The sequence below is a fragment of the Hirundo rustica genome, chromosome 17 (genome assembly GCF_015227805.2).
Source record: "Hirundo rustica isolate bHirRus1 chromosome 17, bHirRus1.pri.v3, whole genome shotgun sequence".
In the NCBI taxonomy this organism is placed as follows: Eukaryota; Metazoa; Chordata; class Aves; order Passeriformes; family Hirundinidae; genus Hirundo; species Hirundo rustica.
The window spans coordinates 10,317,593-10,341,944 of NC_053466.1; the positions used below are offsets into that span (position 1 = coordinate 10,317,593).

The following is a 24,352-nucleotide window of genomic DNA, read 5'->3' on the forward strand; positions in this document are numbered from 1 at the left end:
TTCCCAAATTGCTCTACTGCAGGGGAGCACAAGGGAGCTATTAGAAGACAAGGAAGTAGCTACAGTTAATAAGATGCAATTATTTCTCTCAAAAATGTTTGCAAGGAAAGATGGTTCCCAGCAAGTCACGTTACAGTTTCCTATTACGCAGCAGTTAATTAAAAATAAGCTTTGTGCTCACCTGTGTGCTCCCAGCATGGTGAGCAGCATTCCCCAGCTTGGGCAGCTTAGGAAATTGCTCCATCCTAAAGGACAATTCCTTTCCACAAGCAAGGAGCAGCTGGAACATCTCAACCACGGAGTACTTGGGGCTCCTTGAATAACCTCGTCCATGGCAGGACCCACCTGATGGCCACCAGATGTCTGGGAAGAAATACAGCAGAGGTGTTCCCAAGGGCTGGGACAACTCCACTGAAATTGGGAGTTTTCCTTAAAGCCTAACAGTTAATTCAAACAATTTTAACAGTTTGACATTCTTTAAAAAGTATATGCTGTGATAAGCTCTCTTCTTTAATTTCTTCCTTCAATCCGAGTCCCAAAGGAAAGCAGAATTGTACTCTTTAAGAGGTTTTTTTATTTGTTTGTTTTATATTGCAATTTATTGATCAAGCAATCAGACACAGGTAATTTGATTTTTAGCACATAATATTTGTTCTCTATGCATGTAAACAGAAGAAAAAGAGAAAACGTTTGTGTATATATTCTGCCTTGTTGTAGATCTCCATTTTATTGGCAGATCTTGCACATTATCCAGGCACACTATTATCTTACACAGCAGTGTATCTAATTTTCTTTCAGTACTCCTCACAGTGTGCTTATCAGAATTCTGCTGGTTTTTAAAGTAATGATGTCAAAAGTTTTGTCGCAATCTTCAGATTAATAAATTGTCCAGAATACAACAGAGATGAACACTTAAGGATGTGGGGACTTGCCAGTGAAAGACATAAATTGTAGACTTGTTTAGGTATGCTTAACTCTTCATTTAAAAAGAAAAAGGCGCCATACCCCGATTTCTGTCCCCGCAGGAAGAACGCGGTGGAGGTGGAGCTGACCAAGTGCAAGATCGACATGATGTCCCTCAACAGCCAGCTCCTGGATGCCATCCAGCAGAAGGTGAACCTCTCGCAGCAGCTGGAGGCCTGGCAGGTGAGCACCCAGCAGGGCAGGGGCTGCAGGACACACGAGCCCAGGGCCACCTCTGGGAGCTGTCCCCCCTCCCTGTGGCTGTGTCTGAGCATCCATGGATTGGGTGTTTGAGGGTGTGGGTGGAGCTGCTCCTCCCTGCTCTGAGAGCCTTTTGGCTGTGAGCTGTTAATTCTACAGCTCTAAACACTCATTTGAAATGGAGAAGCAGACTGTGCCTCCTGGCAGAATGGGAAATGTGCACGTTGCTCTGGCCCGTGGTGGGGAGGGGTCCGTGCAGGAGGTGTCCCTAGGCAGGCACACCTTGGGTATGTGTGGGCACAGCACGTCTGTGCATTTCCATGGTGGGGCAGAGAGCTGGGAGAACGAGGTGGTGCTGTTTTTTGCTGCACTGTTTTCATCAACTCCGAAGATTCATCAAGAAGGAGAAGCAAAAATTCCAGTTCTTCACCAAGGTAAAAAAACAAAGTCACGGCAGCTCCACAGCTGCCCTGGAGATGCTCTGCTTGGGGTGAGTGGGGAAAACCCTCGTGAAGGCAGAGAGCCCTTGAGAGCAGACAAAGCTGCCTCCTCCCAGAACCAGCACCAAGGGAGGGCTACTTCAACAGAAAATAAAGCAGACTTGAGAGAAGAGGTCTGTGCCATTTATACTGATTTGTTGCAGACCATGCAAGACCCCAGCTCTACTAACAACCAGCCTGACCAGTAGAAACCTTTCCCGTACAACCTTGCTCCTGTTTCAACTCCACTGTGTTTTCGTTTCTCTCTCTCTCTCTTTTTTGGTTTTTTTTTCCCTTTTCTTCTTTCTTTTCTTTTTCCTGCTTACAGTTTGCTTCCTCAGGGCTTTTTACTATCTGGCTCCTTTGGTTTCTGATCTAGTGGCCTTTCTCAGTTCCTGTACCAACAGCTTTAGTCGTACACCCCTCCTGCCTTTGAGGTGAGCTCCCCACACCCACCATCCCCTCTCCATCTGCTGCCACCATCACCCACATCCTTCTCTGCCCTCACCATCCTCCAACAAGCGGGGCCAGTGGGGGTCTCTGTCACCCACCAATATTTCACTCACACCCTCTTCCCAGCACCAGCCAGGGGCAGCATCCTGCACCCCATGGTGAGGCTTTACCAGGGCACCACGGGGAAAGCCAGGCTGAGGTGCACGTATTATGAACTCCACACATTTAGTATCTGGAAAGTTTCTTGAAAGACAGACTGGGATTTTACTTCTCAGCCTCGTTGTCCAGTAAGTGACACTCAGTGCTCTGCACAGGAGCTGTCTGGATCCAAGTTCAGTCTGGATGGGTGGTATAAAGTGAGGCCTACTTAGTGCTAGAATAAACCCAGCTTAGGGGTTAAGGACAGGTGCTGTCCCCAGACCTGCTCCCATCAGCTCTCTGAGCTGAAGCTCAGGCCCACTTCATGGCAGTAAATTGTCTCCAGCATACTGACCTGAGGTGTTACTGCACAGCAGAAAATAGTTCCCAGCCACCTCATGTTCCCTCAGCAGCAGCTCAGCCACAGAGGCACAACACAAGTCAGGTGATTTATGTATTTGGGGGACTATTTAGCAAAGGGGTTTGCAGAAAGTTTCTGATAAAATAGGATTAAAGTCTCTGCTTTAGCTGGGCATAATTGGATGCTTTAATCTGGTAACATTTTGCTCTTGCACACTTCTAGTCTGCATTTCACCAAGGGCTGTCGACAAGATTAGAGTGTTCTCTAAGGACATAATCAGACAGGCTGTAAAATAGGACTCAAGGAAAAAAATCCCCCCATCCTAGTGCTTTGCTCTCTGACTCACTCATCTGACAGACAAGGACCCAATGCAGTGAACTCTCAGTAGTGCATACTGTATTTATATATATATATATGTATGCTATTTTTATGTGTACATATATAAATATACATATAAATCATTCTCATCCTTTGTTGTGTGGTCGATCAAGGACACAGATCTTCCATGCAGGAGCCTGGGTACCTACTTCATTTAACAGAAGAGGTGCCTTCAAAATCCAAGTGCTGTACATTTTCACGTGGCAGCTTCGGCTCTGGAAACCTGTCTCACTGATATTTCATACTGATGTTCACCTCAACCTCTTCAACTCTCCCTCTGCCTTTCCTCTCTCCAGCCCTGCTCTAAAAAGACCCAAAGCTTCCCCAGTCTGTGTAGCTCTGCACCCTCCTGCTCCCACAGGGGAAGTCCCCATACTAAATTCAGGTCCAGGTCATGGCTACCAATCCTTTTCCCTGCAGAAAATGCTGCAACAAGAGATTAGCCATTAAGTTTCCAGTCCCAGCTGGCTGATCTGGTTCCAATCCAGAGCAGCTAGGGCACCTGCTGGGCCATGGCAGCACCTTCCCTTCAGTCCTGGGGCTGCCCTCACCAGGTGCTGAGTGAACAGCACTTCCATCACTCCAGCCCATCCAGAGCATCCTTATTCCCCCCAGTGTCCTCAGCCCTAATCAGGGACCAAACCACTGGAGACAATTGATGCCTCCTGTGGGGCTAATTTGTGTACACACATTTTCACTAAGCTGTAGCTTAAGTGTGCAATTGGAGGAGGAGCAATGGATCTGAAATTTTAAATTCTGTAAAATTTATAGCCAGATTTTCAAGGAACGTGTTAGTACATCATGAGTGGCAACAGAACTGGGTAATTATTTTGTATAAAGCAGCTTCACTGTGGCGCAAACATGGACAGAGTCAGAGCACTTCTGGTACATCTGAAAAGCCACAGTTCATGCTGAGCTGTCAGTCAGAGCTCCTGCTGCTATGCTGGCTCTAGGGGAAGGAGGGGGGTCTAAGGGATGAGCTCAGTTCTGTTTGGTGAGTCTGGTGCAAAGCCCAGGAGGGATCTGGTGGCCCCTCACCTGCCCCAGCCCCTCAGCACCTTCCCCAAAAAGCCCCAGTGACAGTGGCCATGCAGCAGCTCTGCCACCCCTACCTGTCCACTTGGTGTGCACACAGACCCGCTCAGCTCAGACCTCCATCCTTCTTCTGGCCTTTGCTTTCAGCTGCATTTGTTCTTCTTATTTATTTCTCCCCCAAAGTGGACATCTGCAAGCTGCAGACAGCAGAGAAACGCAGATTAGGGGTGGCACAGAGTCCCAAGCAGGCACAGAGCTCCTGTGCGAGACCACCTGAGCAATTTATCCCTCAGAAGTGTGTGACTGATCTTCCTGACTCCCTGAAAAGCCTCACGGCAGCAGGCACAGCTGAGCCTGCTGTCGGGTGGGGACACAGATCTGTCCCCGCTCCCGTCATCCCTGCTCCATCTCATCACTGCACGTTCCATACCCACCTCAGCCGCCCCCGCGCCGGCTCCCGTTGAGCATCAGCTGCCACTAACGCCCCTGTCCTCTCCTCTGCTGCAGGATGACATGCACAGGGTCATTGACCAGCAGCTGATGGACAAACACCCGAAGGAATGGAGCCAGCTTGCTTATTCCTTCTCCAGTGGCTCCGGCACCAAGCGGAGTGCCAGGCCCTCCCCCGCCTTCAGGCCCGAGCAGCAGGGGGACGAGCCCGCCGGGGCCGAAGGAAACCGTCTCTTCTCCTTTTTCAAGAAAAATTAATCTGAAAAAGAGAAAACTCTCCAGCAATTCCTGCTTCGAGATGGGGAGTGGGGCAGCTGCCCAGCTTGCTGATGGACCCAAGTCTGATCCACTGAGTAAAAAAGAAGGGGGCAAAGGAGTTAACCCTTGAGACTCTGCACTATTTACAGCACCTGGTCTGAACCAAATGTTTACATGAACCGGAGATTTGCAAATTGACAATGTGATTCTAGTAGAAAGAAACTTTTCTTATTCTATCAGTGAAGTGATAAACTTCAGGGTATATTTTAGGAGCTTTGACACAGTCCAGTTTCTGCTGTGAAGAATACTCTGATTGTCTTAAAAGCATTCTTATGCTGGAGAAGGAAATAAGCAGCCCCAAGACAGAGCGGTGCAGGGGATTGAGAACTGCTCTCACAGCGAGCACAGGGGGAAGAAGAGGGCTGAATGCAAGAGGACCGAGGGGAGCCATTTGTACCACCCTGGCAGCTGTGACATCCTTCATCCACCCCACTGAGACTGGAGTCACTCTGGCCCCAGCATTACCATGTTTTGACAAATGTAGCTTTCTCCGTGGTGGAAGCTGAGCCCTCGCTGCAGATCCTGCCTGGGCACCATCACCCTGGCTGGGATCCAGGCTCCTCGCAGCCCAGAGGACAGATGGGTGGTGTCACTGTCCTCTCCTGCTCCCTCCTGTTACAGAGGTAAGAGTTGTAGGCTGTAGCTACACAGATTTCTCCCCAGGAGACTGAACATCTACAACAGATCACAGACTGGATAAAAGTTGTGCATGTTCAGTCCTGGGGCACCTGCTGTTCTTCCAATGGCCAAAAGTAGTTTGGGAGCTTTAGCAAGTCACACACCTCTCCCCAAAGCCATACACATCTCCCAAACAGAGTAAGAAAACTCATTTTAACTGGAGAGGCCCCCAAAAGCCTCACTAGTAATTCACTGAAAGCCTACTCCCAGTGTGTCAGTCAGTCTTTGGCACTGGGTTGGCAGAGTCGATCCTCAGAAAGCACACTGGCACCTGCCTTCACTGAAGCCAAAGGCTGTCAGGGTCTCTACAAAGCTCTGGAAAGCCTGCAGGTTACTCTGCCCTATGCAGTAACATTGGCTGTGGCCTGACAGAAAGGAATATTTATATTTGTCCCTGGCTGTGGGTCAGTTGCTACTCAGCTCTTTGGTGAGCAGGTAGCCAAAGGTCCTTTTGATCAAAGATGACCAGAGCCTGCTTTGCACAACTTGATCAACAAGAAGAAACGTGGCTTTTTTGGTGGATGCACCCAGCAGAGCTGGAAATCCTGCAACAGTCAAGTAGGGACCTTCCCTCTGCACTGGATGGGCACTTTACAGCTCTTCTCCTTTATCAGTCTACCATCATAAGCCAGGCTCACTTCAGAGATGTCCTGCTGCTGTCATGCAATTTTCACACATTCTCTCAGCTCATGATACCCACGGGCCCCAGTTTGTTTCCTGCTGCTTTAAAGAGGCCACCACCTACACTGTCCCACAGCAGACAGAGCTGGGTGCACCTTCAGCTCTGCCCTGCTCAGCAACTTCGGTGCTAACACACCATCCCACAGGGAGCTGCGATCTCCGCTCGCTCTTACAGGAGCAGGCTTTCTGCTAGAATAGGTACCAAACACCTCCTAAGCAGCAGGTAAGAGGCTGGAGGCTTGGGTTTTAGTATTATCCAGCTTACCTGTGGGATAGAACATCCATAATACCTCAGTACAAATAACCTTTCTGCCTATGAAGACTTGAGCATTCCCGTATTTCCTTGTTAGCATGAAGCCACCACACTGGTATGAAATCATCTTGCACTGAGGCAGCTCTGGGTCGCAAGGAGCAGAGTGCTCTGAGATAATAAGGAGCTGAGTGGTAAAACTGCTCTACGTGAAAGCAATGAACCCTGGACTGCAGAGTCTGCTTCAGGAAATACTTGGGCAAAGCCCCACCAATACAGCTTGATGCTTATGGAGAGAGGAATCAAGAGCCTCACAAGCAAGGAAGGAAACGGAACCTTGGCCTCTCCTTTCTAGGCAATGCTCAGCTGTTGAGTATCTGCTTGTAGCCACTTGTGCAAGCGAGGGGAAGGGCTGCAGTGCAATGCCACGTGCTCTCAGTCCTCATCCTCCCATGTACTGTGACTGTACTGTGCCTCTGGATAGGGCAGGAACACGAGGCACATGCTCAGCATCTCCTGCTGCCAGGACTGCCACACCCACATGCACTACCCCAGCCGTGACAGCAGTGACACAGTGACAGCTGTGACACAGTGCCAGCGGTGACAGTGACACCTGTGAACACTGAGAGCGATGCTCTGTCGCAGGAGAGCCACGTGAACATCTCGGTCCTCAGGGACCTTTCTGTGTCAGCTGTCATTTCCCAGACCCCACCAACTCTATCCAAGCCACGTGCCCAGCAGCTGTGTGGGACCCTGCCCCAGTGAGGATGAATGGATGGATGGATGCAATCCTAAGGCAAGGGCCTTAAGTTATCCCATGAAGATGCAGTAAAGAGATGGAGAAAGGTGCCTTCTGCTACGTTTGCTGAGGAAAGTGACTCAATCACAGTTGCAGGGGTAGGCACAGCACATCTCTTCATTTAAGAATCCTTAATCCCATTGCAATGTTATTTATTTAACGAGAGTGACAGAAGAGATTACAAGAGGAAAGTCAGCATATTCTAAGGTGCCACTTGGGTATGGTTTCTTCAAACAAGCCCCTTCACCCTTAAGACTTAGTTGCACTACTAAACCCAGAGATACAAGAGAACTGGGTGTAATGAACTGGACAACACACCAAAGGAGACCTCCTTGTGCTGAGCTGCTACTCCACAGGAACAGAAACTGCCTTAACACAGCAGCTAGGTTTTGTCTTCTGTCTTGAAACACCTCACCCGTGCAGTCCTTCACACCCATTTGTCACGTTGTGTTTTAACAAGGTCCCGACTACTTCACCCTGTGCAGTCATTGACACACTCACCTGCATCCTGCCACGGCCAGGAGCCCCGAGGCAGCCTTGCAGTGCTGGTTAGAAGACACTTCACTTGTGGTACTTGAGACTCTTCCAGGACACGCACGGTGTAAAGGAAACCCCGGCTCCAGGGGATGAGATGGAGGAAGCACATCAATCCAGCAGGTACTCAGGATCCCAAAGGAGATATAAGGAGTGGGATCAGCAGCTCTAAACACAACCCTCAGCCTTGCTTTTGAGATAATGGTAAATAAAACAGTAGTGCTGCACAGTCACTGTTCAAATATTGCACAGAGAAGAGATGCCTGCTGAGATTAAGGGTACAAAGGACTTTCCCACAGTTGAGTACCAGGTGGCTGTTCGGGCAAATGTTTGTTATGCCAGCCTGAGGGAAAAGGGATCAGTCTCCCCTTCCTAAACTCTGCAAGGGAAGCAACTGTAAACAAGGAACAAATGTAAATGAAAGGCAAGTCACTAGCACTTTATCCTCATACAAACTTAGATCAGCAACTTGCCGTGGAGACGAACAGTAAATCAAAAAGTTACTGACAAGAGTCATTTTGCACAGAGAGCAGGAAGTGAGGCTGCAGGCAGGGCCACATGCACTTGTCCTACTTAGAATGGTGAATTCCAGATATGCCTCTCCATCAGGCAAACTCTCTACTCCCCACTCAGCTATAAAAAGCAAGATTGTTTGAACCAAAAAGCCAAGAAAGGAAGTGTCTGGGTGCTGCAGCAATGATTCCCTTGGATTGAGAGGGAAAAAGCACACAGCAGGGACAAACAGAAAGAATGTACCTATAGATATGTACATATACCACAGTGCTGTAATTTTTGTATGTAGCAGTCATGTAAATAAATGTATGGTTTTTATAAGATACATATTATAAAAATCTATAAAGGCATATTTTTAGTAAAAACAATGCTCTACTTCTTTTGTAAATAGTTCTCTTCAGAATAAAACAGATCATTTATACGATACTGTCTCGGCTCTCACCGCTTTACTGTGCCCAGCTGCACAACAAGCTCATTTTTTGAATTGTCATTTAACACCCAACAGCATCTTTGATGAAACATTTGTATCTCTTGGTGCACAGAAAACCTAAAGGTGGGTAAATCATCTCACCTTCCAGCCATTCGTGTCCTTTCCTGGCCCTGGTACGGAGGCAGACTGTAACTGGAAGGAGTTTAGACACCAAACACGGACAGTGACACAGCCACAGCTGGCAGCAGCTGCAGCTCAGACCATCCCCAGGAGTCCCCTGCACCTCCTCCTCCCAGAAGGGCACAGACGGAGCGAAGGCACCTTCCCAGAGACTTCCAGCACACTCCCCAGGAGCAGCCTGGGCAGGGCAAGGGGATGCCGAGGGCACAGCCACGGCTGCGGTTCCTGCACAGATTAATTAAACACATTCATTTCCTGGGAAAGTGAGGAGACTCCAGATGCTTTTTAATCACCTCGGGAGGAGGAGCTTTCAAAGCTCACTCAATACCTTTTGTTGAGCAGGAAGACAAAAGATCACAGCACAATCACAGGCATCTCATTTCACACAGAAATGTTACCAGTTCCACCTTGCTCTTTCATTCAAACTAGAACAGCAACTAAACATTTGAAAGCATTAATTATGTTGGGTTTTTTTTTAGTATCCCCCTCTCAGGAAATAACCCTTTACACTCAGCAGCAGAGCTCACCCCTGGCTTGCCACCCTCCACCTCCAGGTGCTGGACAGCAGAGGAAACAGAGCCTCAGAAAAAGATTTGGCAGCTTGTAACTTTTATTTTTAGTTTTTTAAAATTATTTAAAAAGCATAATTAGAAACTTTCATTACAGAAATAATCCTAGCAAACCAGTTAGACATTCCATTGCTCAACATTTAGGAAACTTCACATCAGCACCACTAGAGACACGGTCCCCACCCCTTCCAACTGAACAGTGACGGCAAGAGCAGAGGTAACTGCTCCTCTACAGCCAGCTCTGGGAAAAAAAATAAAAAAAAAAAAATTCCCACTTTAAGCCAGGAAGCTGGACCTGGATTAATAGAATTCCAACCAACCACAGCCACAAAAACCTGGACTCAAAGAGAACCAATTTTTCCATATAAGAGAACACTCAGGCTTGGGTGCACCATTTCCTCATTTTATTGCATCATTTCCAGTAAATTCAGACACGTTCTTTACTTCTGCCTATATGAAGTTACTCCCTCCTAGATGTGCACACAGCTACCACCAAGATTCCCAAAATAACACAGCTGGGCCCCTCAATCTGCAGGGGGAACCCCCACAGCAGAGCTCCAGGGGCTGGCCCAGCTCCTCCCAGCACACACCACATTCCACATGGAGAGCAGATGGGATGGACTGGTGAGACCTAAGCCACCACTTCCCACAGCCACTCAAGCGTTCCAGCGACCAGAGCTCGCTCCAGCAGCATCATCCCAGCTCACTCCAGTTCCTGGGTTACCAATGCAAAGATATGTGAAGGAAAGAGATGAGTGAAGGCAGCTGGATACGTAATCGCCAGCACCTGAACCGATTAAAAACCCACGTGTTACACATTCATTGTTTGCACTTCGGAAAAACTCCTGAAAGTGATTGACTGTGATGTGATTGTATGATCAGGGCTCTTACCACAACCTGAAAAACCTAAAAAAAAAAAAAAGCAGGAAAAATGTGACTAAAATTTCGCCTCTCCTGGGGAAAGGGTGAGGGAGGGACAGAAGTGGGCTGATTCCAAGCTCATGGACATGGGTGAATCACATCCTACCAAACTAAGGCCAGAAATTCCATAGGGCCACTTACTGGCACATGGAATATGTCCACCTTCAAGGCCTTAAAGGAAGTCATACCCTCCATGCCTTTGGAGGTAAAATTATTTTTTAATATCATTTAGGCAATAATTCAGGTGCTGAGCGTGTCCTTTCAGCCCAGATATTTGATATTTTAGTTACACACACATACACTCTCCACCTTTAACTACATCTACTCAGGCTGAGGAAGTGAGCCCTTGTTTTCCCAGAAAGGCTGACGAGGGCCAGGAAAACGCTGCTGAGAACAGCAAGCCCAGTTTGTTTCCAAGTGTGATCCTCCACCACCACATAACCCAAGCAAGCGAGCTTTCCATTTCTTTGCGTTAAACAGCAGTCCTCTTTCCGAACAGAAGAATCCTGGGAATGATTCTGCAGCTTTCATATTCAGACATCACTAAGAAGAGCTGGATTTTATTTCATGCCTTTTCTCTCTCAAAAACAAAAGCTTTGCCACCAGAATTCACATTCAAGTTCAGATTGCCTATGTGTGGGCAGGGCAACAAGGAAAAGTTTGGGGTTTTTGGCAGAATCACATGATTTTTGTTCTTCTCAAAAGAAATGGACCCTCACTTAGGACACTGGCAGAACCAGAGGCAGAGGTCAAAGTTGTTAAACTTTGCTTTTAAAAAAAAAAAAAAAAAAAGGTTTTATCCAAATAAATCCCACTTCTGCAGGTCAGTTTGTTTTCCAGTATCTTGATACAAACTACAGGAGAGCACAGGTACAGCTGGGCTGCAGCACAAAGAGGTGAAATCCAAGGATCCAGCCACAAATCTGGATGATGGCAAGCTGAAATTCCAGGCCCCAGCAGCAGCTCCAGCTGCCAGCCCAGGGGCTGGTGTAATGAAACCCCAGGCTCCAGCAGCGACACCTGCAATCCTGGTACCTAGAAAAACACAGCCTGAGCCCCAGGAAAAGCCTGGGACTCCAGGAGAAGCCAGGGGCCCCAGGGGCACCAGTTTCCAGCCTGGAGCCCAACAGAAATGCAGCTGGAGGCCCCAGGAAGCAGTCACTGCCAACCTGGGGCCAACTCAAATTAAGAACTCCTAAACTTTTTTCTTTAAAAAGATGAATTCTGCAGTCCATGATTGGTTGACATTAAGAAGGCAGAAGCCAAAGCGACATCAGGGAGGCGAGGCTGGTTAAAGCAATATACATTATATACAAACTCTTGGGTTAATTAGTCCACTTGGTAGGCAACGTCCTTCTTGTCTACAAGGCGCACTGGAATGAGCAGGGGAGGAGAAGGGGGCAAGATTCCATCCGATACCTTCTTGGCACTGCAGTGGTAAGGTGCCAGCGCCTCTTGATAGAAAACATGGAGAAAAAAAATAATCTTTAAATAACGGCACAAAACTGAGAAAGTCCTCCCAAAGCCTGCCCCAGTGGAATTGCCCGAGTCTAGCTGGAGGGGCTGATCTGTCTGAGAGCAGAGTCTCTGCAGCAGGGAAGGGGCATTAGCAGCACCGCTTCTTCCTTTTACTGTTCTTCGTTAGCTTCACCACATCGTTCTGTTGCTGCTGTTGCTGCTTTGCTAAGTTCTCTTTCTTTGCTCGCAGGACAAGCTCTGTAATGCAGTTAAACATCTGCAAGAGAAACAAGCACGCTCAGACCACGCCAGAACTCGGGCTGGCTCCTGTGGGGTGCCGCTCCTTGGAAGCCATTCCCCTCTTCTGTATGTTTCAATAATGCTTCAGAGAGCTTCCCCAACCCGCTATGGCCCCAGCGGAAATCCAATCCTTTTCCCAACCCACTCCCAAACTCAACAGTACCTCTATCCCTTTTTGCAAAGCAGGAAATAAAACCAGGGCAGTTTGGCAGCTGAGGCCAGGAGTGAAGCCTGGGCAGTCCTACCTCCTACAAGCATTCCCAAGTCTTTCCTGCCTGATACGTGAGCACTGTAAAGCTACTGAAAATGCAGTGTGGGCTCCTTCATTTTGCTTGCCCAACTCTTCCAAAAACAGCTGAATGTCTCTTTTTGATATTTTATCTACTACTTGCAACTCGTACAAGCACTTTTTCTTTCTCAACGGGAAGAATGGAATTTTTATCTCTTCCCACACCATTATCCCCAAATCATTATATCTCCACTCTTCTGAATATTATATTACCTCTTCCACATTAATATTTTCTTTGGCGCTGGTCTCAAACAATTGGATCTCCATCTGCCCAGCGAATTTATAGGCATCTTCTGTTTCTACCACTTTTCGGTCTGGGTCATCATTCTTATTGCCCACTAATAAAGGAAAGAGAATAAAAGTCAGTTTGGTATTTCAGCAGGCCAGCCCACTAAATAAGGTGCAGTAACTCCCTAATTACCTACCTAGTATCCTGCAGACATCATCACAATTTTGATTAATTTCATGCAACCACCTTTTTACATTCACAAAAGATTCTGCGCTCGTTACGTCGTAGACAACGATGACGCCATGCGTTCCTCTGTAATACCTGTGGGGCACAGAAGGACAGCAAATGTTAACCCAGGGTATCACCTCTCTTCCACTGAGCTTCTACAGGATTCACAATTAAATCCCAAGTTATGGAAATCGAGTGCCCCCATTTTCTTTCCACTGAGGCTCTTTTGTGTAGCTCTTTTATAACAGCTTGATGCCAGGCTGTTCCTCCAAAACTGCAGAGCTCCCTGCTCATTCACTCTATACAAATACATTTCCAGGTCCAAGGACTTCTAAATTCTTCCTTGTTCAGGTTGTCAAGACCTCCAAAGATGAATGCTGTCTTCCAGCTAGAGGACCAAAGGCAATGTACCCCCAGCACATCCTCAGAACTGGCTGTGATGTGAACCTTGGGGCTGTATAAGCCACATCAAGTTTTTGCAGTAATTCTGTTATCTGTGAACGATCGCTTACAGACTAAAATTTCAGCAGATCTCCAAATATACTCAACCTTCAGTCACAGTTCTCTCGAGCTCTCAAAAATTTCTGTCTTGTTGAGCGACTGTGTTCTGATCACACCTTCCTACTCAACAGATCGACTCCATATGTGCATTCAATACACTCTGCTACCTTTAGCCATTAAAAATAAGCTTTATTTCAGTTTATTCCCATTAGTCTTGGGCAACTGGCACCTTTAAAAGATGATGCACAAGTCTGATATGCAAGAAAAATATCTGAATTCAGGTTCCAACATTATCACCTGCATGAAGCTACCCAAGACAGACAGCATGTGCACCACGAAAATGCTAAATAAAAAACCAGCAAGCTCTACCTTCCCAGTTTTCAGCCACAATCACAAGGCTATCAGGTACATCCCCTATTGCAAATTAGGCAGCTGTGACCCAAAAAATAAAAAGTAATTGAAACAGGAAACAGTGAGGTCTTCATCAGGACCCATTTATATTTATATTATGTGTAGCTTTATTCTTTTCCTTTCATCCTCTTCTCTTTCTTTTGATCAATATTAACATTTTTAATAAAACAAATTCAAAAAACCAGCATACAAAATTGAGGATTTTCCCTTAAACTGTGACGGCATTCCTAGACCTTGCTGTCTTATCACAAGCACTTCTTGCAGCACATCCACTGGACTTCAGAGATTTCCACTGTGACCGTTCTGCTCCTCTTTAATTCTTCCAACTCAGCAAACACACCTTTGAGTTTCAAAGCCTTTGAATCTAACCCAACCACACCTTTGAGAAGATCTCAAAGCTTCAGCTCACTTTGCTACTGAAGTGCTTAAGCAAGTCACCGTCTCTTCCCACCTCCAGCCTCATCATCCTTCTACAAGAGAAGCCACCTGCCTTTGAACACCATCAGACAGACTGGCAGAGAGGCACAGATCACCCCCAGAGTCACAGGCTGTCCCCTCCCGATCCCCCTGCAGCAGTCCCTGGGCAGCAGTGCTCCTCCGTGATGCTCTGCAGCAGTAGAACAGCCTGCTCCTTCTGCCCATCTGGGCACTTGAGGAGACACTCAAATACGGCTCCCTTGCCATGTTTTATGCTGTACATTCGCTTCCCTTGGCAAGAACTATCTCAGGCAAGAATTACTTATCCCCAGCCCAGAAGAAATCCTGTGCTTTCAAATGTTCTAGTCCATTTGCAGTCAGTTCTTTCAACAACTTCAAAACTTGCTACAGCACCGCATTTGTGCTTTACTTGATTACAACTCAATTTTATTCATAATTTGGATCCTTTAGAGGGAAAAGTACTCCATGGCCTGAATCCACATGTTGCAAAAACAACCCATCCTCTCCTGACAGCGGCATGCCCCGAACACTGGTTCTGATGAATCCTGTTTTGTGTGATGGCATCAGAAAGGGAAAGATCCCCAGTCCTACTAACACACTGGACTTCTCCACAGCTGCACGATAAACCCATTATCTTCAAGCTCTCCCATATCATCACCTAATAGTCTTAATTCAGCACCCTCAGGCTGACCTACCACTTCCTCAACAACGCTGAGCATTGCATTTGCCAAGACAACAGTCAGCCCCTGGAGAAGCGCAGTGGTTCAGCCGCACCTCCGCAGAGCTGCTTCGTTCTGCTGTGCACACCGAGCCCAGCCTGGCATCCCTGTCAGCCCAAGCAGGGGGCCCAACCGAGCATCCTGCTGCTCCTGCCCGGCCCACGCACCTACGTTTTCTTCTCAGCAAAGCAGCTGATGTCGGGGAGCGGAGAGCCGCAGCCTGCGCGCACCGATCCCGCTCCTGACACTGCGTCAGCGCCGTCCCATTGTGCTCCTGGGACGGGGGCTGTGGGCCCTGCAGCAGAGACCACCACGGCAGTGGGGACACAAGAGCTTGGAGCTCCTGCCGCTGACACTGCCAACCACCTCAACAGAAATAACTTCCTTTGTGCAAGACAGCAACCCCTGACTCCTGCTGAGTGCCTATCTGCATACACTGCTTCTATTTTTGGAAGGGAAAATTGTCTGGCACATCGTTCTAGAAAGGTTGCCAACCCCTCATCTACACTCAAATGTCATTTTCTCTATTGGCTGTCATTACCAAGAGAGATCAGCCTGAGAGATAAGACCACGACTACCTGTTATTGTCTAACTCTTCAATCCCACAGCACACATTTTTTTCTCAAAAAGCTGGTCGTGCTATTTTCTATCAGTCGTTAGATACGGCTCTGCATCCTAGGTAACATTTTAGGCTTAATAAGTACAGCGAAGCTTCTCCAACCCCAAATGCAGGACAGTACTAGAAAACAAACTCTGATTTATCCTATCCCATACTTCAACTTCCAGAATGATGCAGTGCAGAACTGCTTTTATAACAGGTTGTGGGCTTTGGCGAGTAGAGAACAGATGGGGCTTTTGGCATTCAGGGAGGAGTAGGTGTAAATTTTGTGCTTTTGGCAACCAAGAGGTAGTTGAGACTTTGACACAAGGGAAAGAATGTCTTATCTCCTTCCCATCCACATTTTTGGGGAAATGGAGACCACAGAAATGAGAGCAGAGAAGACCTGAAGTCCTCAATCTGAGCATCTCAGAGGACAGTCAGAGAGTGATGCTAGCTATCCTCTGTGTGGTGGGTGTGCTCTGCCATGCACTCTGCAAACCCCCAGAGCCAGCATCTGCTGGTGGAAATATCTTTGTAAAATGCAGAAAAAAATGTTCTAGACCAGTTGTTCACGTTAAGAGTATCCATGAAAGTATCCTCCTGAGGTGCTAGACAACCAAACCTGACCTGTGTACACTCTTGGATGCTTGGTAGCAACCAACAATCTCCCATATAGTTGGAAGAGCTCCCTAGACCTTTACATTTAACTTAGGTGTGAAAAAGGCTTTAAAAAGCCAACATTTAAGTTGAAATAAACACCTCATTGCTTGTTCTACCAGTTGAATTAAATTGGGGGTTACCCAAACTCAACATGTCCTTCAGCCACCTCCATCCCCCCTCACATCCCTGAACGTGGCCGTGGGAAACACGAGGGAACCTTTGCCACTCATTGGGGCATTCCCTACTGCAAGGAACCAGTGAGAAAGTTCTCATATTCCCTCTAGCAATTGCTTCCCAATATTAACATCTGGAGTTATAACAACCAGTTTCAGGGAGCACAGCAGGAGCTAAGTCAGATTTAAAAGAGAAACTGTGTCAGTCCAGTAAGACCCACATGTTGTTCTTTTCAGGAAAACATGTAACTGCCAAATGTGAAAGACAGGTCACTGGTTTAATCCAGCTTCTCTGTTCATATTTCACTACTTTGCAGCACACATTTCCTTCATTTTTTCATTCATCTAGAATTCTAACCATTTCCAGAGACTTCTAATAATCTGGTTTCATACTTGCCTTTCTTTCAAGTTCTTGGAAGCACATCTATTGTCAGTCAGACCAGTCTTTTAACTACTAGCCTTTTAGTCATATCTGCTTTACAAGACACAGCAAATCAATCATCTTAAAGATCTAATCCCTCTCTCAAACATGCCATTCCACAGGAAACCACGGCAGAAGGTCCCTCTGCTATCACTATTCGGCCTGAGCTGGCATCTGACAACTATTATGTAAAGCCTGAACCCTAAACCCACAGTCCTGAATCAGGACAAAGTAGTCCTGTCTACAAGAGGAAATCAAGTACAGGGACTGGCTGTTCATGCATTTTAAGTATTCCTGCTAATACAGCTGCGTCTTGGCATGCTAATTCCCTGGTGAATTTAAATCAAATTTAATTTGGATGACATTCCATGGCAACCAAGTTCACACAGATCAGCCTCTCCTCCCTGAAGGCACCAGCTATCCCAGTATTTCCACATTTAACAGACAATAAAACCAGCTGCATTCATACCTCCTAGTCTGAAATTCTGATCTAGTTTCATTTTCTTGAGCTTCTGTAAAATACTCCAGACCAACTTGATTTCTGTTCCATAACAGTTTTATTCTGCTTTTCAGCTTTTGACTGTAGCTACAGTCAAGTGAAATCAAACTAATACAACCTTTTAATGGTTCCCAGTTTTCCACTATTAAATTCCTACCACCTCTACCATTTTGCAGTTCTAAGTCCACACAGCAGCACTACCAACCTATTACTGTGATTACCAGATGGGCTCTAATTTTAGGCTTGCTTGCCAGGCTTGGCTCAACATCAATCTGAACTCTGCCTTTCACTGTAAAGGGACTCCCTGACCTACTGTAATACTGAAGGAACACCTTTTATATTTTAAATTTCAGTCTAAACCTCAATCTAGTCAAAGTCTAGGCAGACTACTATATTCTGTTTACAGGGTACTCATACTCCAGCCATGATTTGATAACCAAACCCTTTTGTAAGAACAAGCAAGGTTACTTGATTTGTCCATCAGTTTAGGATAAATAAATCAGTTACAGTACTACTTTGCCAATAAATAAAAAAAAACACCAAGCCAGCCAGAACCATTTCTAAAACTGAACTCGTGCTATCACCTGGTGATATGATTAGGAACACTAGACAAGCACAGCCAATCAACCCAGCAAGAGGAGCCCTCATCCCACAATAACCAGCAATCCCAAAGCATTTTCCTCAACACTTCAAATGCACTTGGACACAGGAACTTCTTTGCACAGGATTGCAAAAAATGCAGATCTTTTTCCTGACCATGGAGGATTCTGTAACTACCAGAGCTAAGGCTCCCAAAACGTTAGCTGCCCCCAAAGTAAAATATGCCTCAATCGGGTAAAAAGCAATGCAAAAGGAAATAGCAGCAGAGTTCCAACAGGTCACGGCACAAATACCTCAAACCATTTCAGCTTATCTATTTTAGAAGTTCATCAAGAAAAGACTTTACATAAAACACTGCCAAGTCCGATCCACAGCTATTCCCCCTGACAGAAGGAATCCCCCTTCGCTGGTATCCCCTGCTCAGCGCCGGATACACCACGGCTCTCTGAGCTAGCTGGCATCAGCCCCACGACCCAACGCTCATTAGCGAGCCCCGAGCCGCGTCGGGAATCTGCAAACAGGAAAGCCACGTGCTGACTCAGCAGTAATCGCGGCTCTGGGACTCGCCTGTCACAGCTGACAGGGCCGCAGCACTGCACGGAGCCTCCCCCTCACCACTTCCTTCCCAAAGCTGCCTGCAGCGCTCAAACAAGAAGTGATGTCACACACAGGAACCCTACAAGAGGCAGACCAGTTTTTTCAAGCTAAGCACTTAAGAAACAATGGAAGTAACCCAGTAATATCCGTATAGGAGTGCAGAGGAAAGGGGCGGCGCACACGTCACCTTCAACTTTGCCATTTCTAGTGCCTTAGACACAACACAGATGTAACCAATCTCATTATTTTCAGGTCTGAGAAAATTAATCAGTTCATCAACTGAAAAGGATCCTCCTCTCAAATAAGAGCCAAAGGAGAAGCGAGTCATGAAAGACCAAGTGAAACACATGGATCTTTCAAGAATTATGTTGGTTAAAATCCAAGGAAACAGAAGTTCCATTTCCAAGTGCACTTTTCCCTCTTCCCCCGTGAGGAGTCCACCTTTACTGCAATCAGTTTACAAACGCATTTTATTCTTAGTTCCCACCACCGCAGCTCTAGGTGTGGTTTCTTCAGGAACAGGAAGAGCTCTGCACACGCTGTTCAAAAGGACAATGAGTTCGAATCTGAATTCCAACCAAGGAAAAGGTTAATATCATGTGGGCGTCTGCTTCAGCAGAACTCCACACAAATATAGCTGCTAAAGCATTTGTCCAAAAGGAAAACCAGGGATTTGAAATCCTACTCTTCAATCTCTAAGCTGCTTTTAAGACGCTGACAGAGGGTTTGCACTCTCTTCTGCAGTGCATTCAATCAGAGGGCGAACTTGGACAGACACAGAGGCAAGTTGTCTACTATATGCAGTCTAATAACTCCACTTCTACCGTGTGGAAACCAGCAGCACAGGAATAAGACAAAGCCACCACAGAAATGCATAGAAGGGTGAGGAACTCTGAAATCCCAGTTCCAAACCTTGCCAGAGTATCACCACCACGGTCAGTTCTGACACAGCTGAGAGAAGTTTCACTGTACAGACCACACAGCCATCATTAGTTAATCAACTGCAATACTTACTTAAATACCTAAACCCCAACTCTGGACAGTAAGATCCAGACCCAAAGCTACACAGCACAAAGCCTGGCGTTACTCACGTTGATGTAATAGTCCGGAAGCGTTCTTGGCCAGCTGTGTCCCAGATCTGGAGCTTCACCTTCTCTCCATTGATCTCAACTGTCCGGATTTTAAAATCCACTCCAATGGTGGTAATGTAGCTGCCTGGAGGGAAAGTGTGGGTAAGTGAGAACGTTAAGTCTTGTTTATTTTGGATGTCCCAAAGCACACTTCTTGAACACTACTTGGCAGCAGCTCTCAGAATGGACAGGAGAACAAGTTCCCCATATCTGCTTACTGTTTAAAATGCCTTTTATCATGCTGATCTGCATATTTTTATCTGTAGCTAACAGCTTTTGTTTCCTAGCCACAAAACCACTACTCCCATGCCACCTTTAAAATTAAAAGCTCAGTGTTACAGAATAAAATTATTACTTTTCTATCCCGTTGATCAAGAGTATGCACCCAAGAGATAACACTTTGCTTTAAATGCTTGTACAACCACTTACTTTGAATACAGTCTATTCTAAGAGTTTCCTCCCAATAAATTGGTTATATCACAAATGTAAGTGGTTTACCACAATACTCAATCAATCTAAATCCCAAATGCCTAATAGGAAGTCTGCAGAGAGTACAGCATAACCTAAACCACCTAAGCTGTTTCTGGAACCTCCTCAGTATTTCAATACTCAGGGACTTCCAGCTGTGAGTGAAGATCAGACATCGCCTGTACAGGCTCATACCAAGAGATGCAAAGTTAAAAGCATGATGCATTCCCAGCACAGCTATCAGTGGGCAAACCCAGATTGCTTACCAACCAGCAGCACTGGAGCAAACCTAGAGCATTGCACTTACTGAAGGAAACAAACCACTCACCTGAGAAGGTATTATCTGCAAAACGCAACAGCAAACTGCTCTTGCCCACACCTACGACAAACAAACACAGCAAGTCTTTCAATACAGTCACTCTGGGGGTCAGGGAATGTAACAGTGTTTGACCCATCCATTGCATAAAAATCAGCACATCATTTAGTACCACCCACCACTGCTCATCTCCACGCTCTCCTTGGAGATTTGACCAAGCACAGTTACCCCAAGACTCAGGATGCTTCTGGTAGCAGTGCTGGGAGAGGAGATTTGTGTCCTCCCTCCTCCAGCTCTCAGCAAACCCTCCAACAGCAGCTTCTGAACTGTGCTCAGTTCAAGAAGTCAGAGAAGAAGAACAACTAAAAGCAAGTTTACAATCAGCAGGCTTACATCTGCTAGGGAAAGAGCCAGAGCTGAACATGTCCTGGGAATTAACAAGGGCTTGGAACACTGCTCTGAATTCAGCACTCTATTGAATTCCACTTGCACATCATGTGTGACATCAGGTAACCACTGCCTACCTCCCATTCTGTGTGGAACTTGGACTGCTCTGACAATCACACCAGGGCTTGGTACTACAAAGCTCACATTAGCATGGCCACAGTTTAACAGAAGCCTAAACCAAACAGGAATTGGGAATCACTGTCCTGTACTGCCACCCAAAACAGCCTTGTTCCACATCTAACAGGAAGGACACACACCTTTCTGAAGCTGTACCTGTTGCCAAAATGTTCCATGCAACATTTCTCTAAATGCTTTGAGTAGCATTTCATCCAGGTTTTCCACAACTGATTGTCTGCACCCTGATCACACCCTGTTGGAAGGGAAGCATTTTTCACAGTGCTTCAGACAAGAACTGTAAGAAACTCATTCCTGAACATCCACCCGAGGGAATCTGGGTATCCAAATGCCTCCACGTTGCTATCTCTGCAAAAAATCTCTGCTGTTAATGACCTTTCCTCCCCAACATATATCTGCTATGGCATGAATAAGAAATTCAACTTCACCATGGTAATTATCTATTAAATCTTTTCAGGTAGAAGTTATTTGAGGTAATTATTTTGATGATGTATAAATTGCAAGTTCTTCTTAACAGAAGACCTATGCAGAGGCTATGCCGAACTCCAGTAGTTCTCAGCTGCTGGCATGTGACAACAGCTACCAACAAAAAATAAAAACCAACCGAAAAATCTGCATGATTACAGTAAGCCAGGCCTCATTTGCAAAGAGTTGAAATCACCAGCCATCTGGAGAAGCCATGCTCATTTCTCATTGCTACCAAGCTAAGGAAGAAAATAGGAAAGGAACTAAAAAATACAAAGTTGCAACATGCATACAATCAATACCTCTGAGCTCAAAAAATGTAGAAGAGCAGTTTCTGTACATTACCAGAGGACTGGTTATTTAGCAATAGTAAAAGCTCTGCAAACACCAGTCAACTAAGAAAAAATAAGAAACTAAGAAAAAAACGAGAATGTTTCCACATCAAGAGCTGTGCTTCTTGACCAAGCAGCCTTGGCCTTCAGCTCACTGAAAGGCAAGAAGGTGCTGGAACCTGCAGACTTGTCAGACTGACCACAGCAGCATCTCCGAGCTCAGCCAGCCCTGGGCAATGGTGCAGAGCTGCACATGACACTGCTCTGTCACACTGCCCTCCACTGCACAGCTCCCAGCACACTGGCAGCTTCCAGAGAGAAGAAACCTCCCAAACTCGGGAAGTTCTACAAGCTCCCAGTGACAAAGAGCTCACTAAACAAACACTGCCTCTGACCCACACTCTTCACGCGTAGAGAAACCACACTCTGGGTGACCCCACACTTCCAACACAGAGCTGTTTGAAGATCTGAAGAGAAGGCTCGTAGGGCCCTCAGCTTGTTGAAGGCAGCAAAGTGAAACAAAACAAAACAAAACAAAAAAGGCCTACTGACTTTGCACAATTAAAGTTAAAAGTCAATTTCAGCGTAAGGCAAGATTCCAAGACCCACATCTTGCTGAATGGTAGAGGGAATTAAAGAAGCAGACGCAAAGCACAGATCATCTGTATTATTTTTAAATATGTGGCACAGCTGAAATCACCAGCAGCTTTTCAAGATGACCTGTTCTAAAAACACACAAACCTACTACCCTCTTGACAGATTTGCATACAGGGAAAAGCAGATGAGACAGAACTATCCTATCCAGTAATACTCCACTTCCTATAGCAGGGAATAAAATGTCAATAAACAAGACAAGAAAAGTGTTTTGTGAAAGCAGGGACAAAGCCTTCCTGTTGGGGTTAGCAAAAACAAAACCAAGGAAAAATCAATAGTCAAACTACATAGTGAGATTTAATTACAGCAGAGAACCACAGGCAGCCTGACAATTCTCACAACACTCCTTTCACTGGATACACTATAGGGATTCTGCTCAAGAAGACTGAGCTGAGAAAATTTATTTAATTGTTTAAAATGAGAAGTCTTCCTCAGAGTTTTCACTATCCTGTTTATCTTGCCTGAACAGTTTTGGAACTCATCAGCAAGCAAGAGAGTTACTGCTCAACTCAGAATGCAGCATTTGGTTGTAATAATCCACAGGCTCCAAGAACTGCCTGGGGTTTAAGCTGCTCTGAAGCTGTTGTCTTGTCTCCCTTCTCAGATCCCTTCATGCAGACACTGTTTAGTGTAGAATTAAACATTTTTTAACATGAAGCTAAAGCTTCTGAAGGTGACAAGTGCCAAGATCGTGCAACATTACCCTTTCATCCAAGAGCTGTGCCTCGCTGCATGCCGGGACCTGCCGCCCCATGGACCACACCTCTGCTAAAAGAAATGGGTGGATGCACCCTTTTCCAGTTTATGGAAATTCAACTGTAAGCTGCTGGAGTGCTACCAACACCGAGCTGCACTGAATCTTCCCAGTCCCAATCCTTGAGTACCCAGACCAAAGCACCAGACACCGGCACAGTTCACATGCTCAGACCTCCAGAAGTTTCTGAGGTTGCTGCAGAAGCATTTATTTTCAAAAAAACTCAAACTACGCCTTTATCTCCTGTTTTTAGGTATTTGCATCCTATACTATAACAAGAAGTTACCAGCAAAGCTACCAGCTCTTTCATGATTTATTTAAAAAAAAAAAAAAAAAAAAAAAAAAAAAAAAAAAAAAGGAACTCTAGAACTGAGACTTGAGGATGAAGGACAAAAAAAGGCTTAAGGAATAATTAAAAGAAGAATGACTGTTAAAACGTACTAGCTACCACACTGGAAACAATAGTCCTTAGGGCAGCCAGCCCTTTCACTGATCCCTAAACTGCCTGTCACAGGGGAAGGGAATTCCCTCCTCATCCCAGCAACAGATCAGTGGGCGCCGTCAAAACATGCGCTCGCCAAGGTTGATGCCGGCAGCGCTGCCGGTGCTGTCCTGACTTCTACGTGTCTAATCTGCCTTTTCCCAAACCCAGCCAAGCTATTTACCATAATATCCTGTGGTAGCCAGTTCCGCAGGTTTATCAGATAAAACCTCCCGAAGCCCAAGCGAACGCGCCCCGCCATTCACACAGCGCGGGGTCCCGGCTCAGCCCCGCGCCGCGGCATCGGCAGCACAACGCCGCGGGTGCCCCGGGCGGAGGAGGCCGCCCCTCCCCGACTCCTCCGCGCCGCCCGCCCCGGCCCCGCCGCCGCACTCCGGCCCCTCACGGCCCGAGGGGCGGCCACCCCGCCAGCGGCCTACCCACGCCCCCGGGCCGTGCCGCCCGCGCTCACCGCTGTCGCCGATGATGAGCAGCTTGAAGAGGTGGTCGTAATCCCGGGCCATGGCCGGGGCGCGGCCGCGGGCGGCGGAGCGGGCGGGGGGGGGGGGGCGGGGGGCGGCGGCGGAGGCACCGGCCGGAGCCACTTCCCGGACAAACAGCCGGAACTGACAGCGGGGCCGCCGCCGCGCATGCGCGGGGCCGCCGCCAGGGGCCGCCGGCTGCTCCGCCGCGCTTGCGCCGGCCCCGCCCCGCG

At 46.8% G+C, this 24,352-nt stretch overlaps 2 protein-coding genes across 4 annotated transcripts in view; one reads left to right on the plus strand and one right to left on the minus strand.

Annotated features, from left to right (window-relative positions):
* BICDL1 (BICD family like cargo adaptor 1) overlaps positions 1–8,652 on the plus strand; it is a 48,828-nt gene extending 40,176 nt beyond the window's left edge. The window contains exons 9-11 of one of the 3 annotated variants that reach the window (XR_009208404.1): positions 1,026–1,146; positions 4,516–5,399; positions 6,486–8,634. Coding sequence is in view for 1 of the 3 variants with exons in the window: in XM_058422873.1 (XP_058278856.1) it covers positions 1,026–1,146; positions 4,516–4,716 (322 nt within the window). In the remaining 2 variants the exon portion in view is untranslated. Of the gene's footprint in view, positions 1–1,025; positions 1,147–1,971; positions 2,081–4,515 lie in introns of all 3 variants that reach the window. The other 2 variants (XR_009208405.1, XM_058422873.1) reach the window with 2 other exon arrangements.
* Positions 8,653–9,433: 781 nt separating this feature from the next.
* RAB35 (RAB35, member RAS oncogene family) lies at positions 9,434–24,282 on the minus strand. The gene is made up of 6 exons (XM_040081110.2): positions 24,110–24,282; positions 20,382–20,432; positions 19,547–19,670; positions 12,804–12,928; positions 12,592–12,716; positions 9,434–12,066 (listed from the first exon to the last, which is right to left on the minus strand). Exons 1-6 carry the CDS (start codon positions 24,159–24,161, stop codon positions 11,938–11,940), a joined length of 606 nt encoding a protein of 201 aa, XP_039937044.1. The 5' UTR covers positions 24,162–24,282; the 3' UTR covers positions 9,434–11,937.
* Positions 24,283–24,352: the final 70 nt, after the last annotated feature.

What these genes read in the sequence shown, in the direction of transcription:
- RAB35 (XM_040081110.2), bottom strand. Translation starts at nt 24,161, where the DNA reads ATGGCCCGGGATTACGACCACCTCTTCAAGCTGCTCATCATCGGCGAC. An exon ending in TTCCGGACTATTACATCAAC is followed by an intron (nt 12,929 to 19,546) that starts GTGAGTAACGCC and finishes TGTGCCCCACAG; the next exon opens with GTATTACAGAGGAACGCATG. An exon ending in AAAATATTAATGTGGAAGAG is followed by an intron (nt 12,067 to 12,591) that starts GTAATATAATAT and finishes TTTCTCTTGCAG; the next exon opens with ATGTTTAACTGCATTACAGA.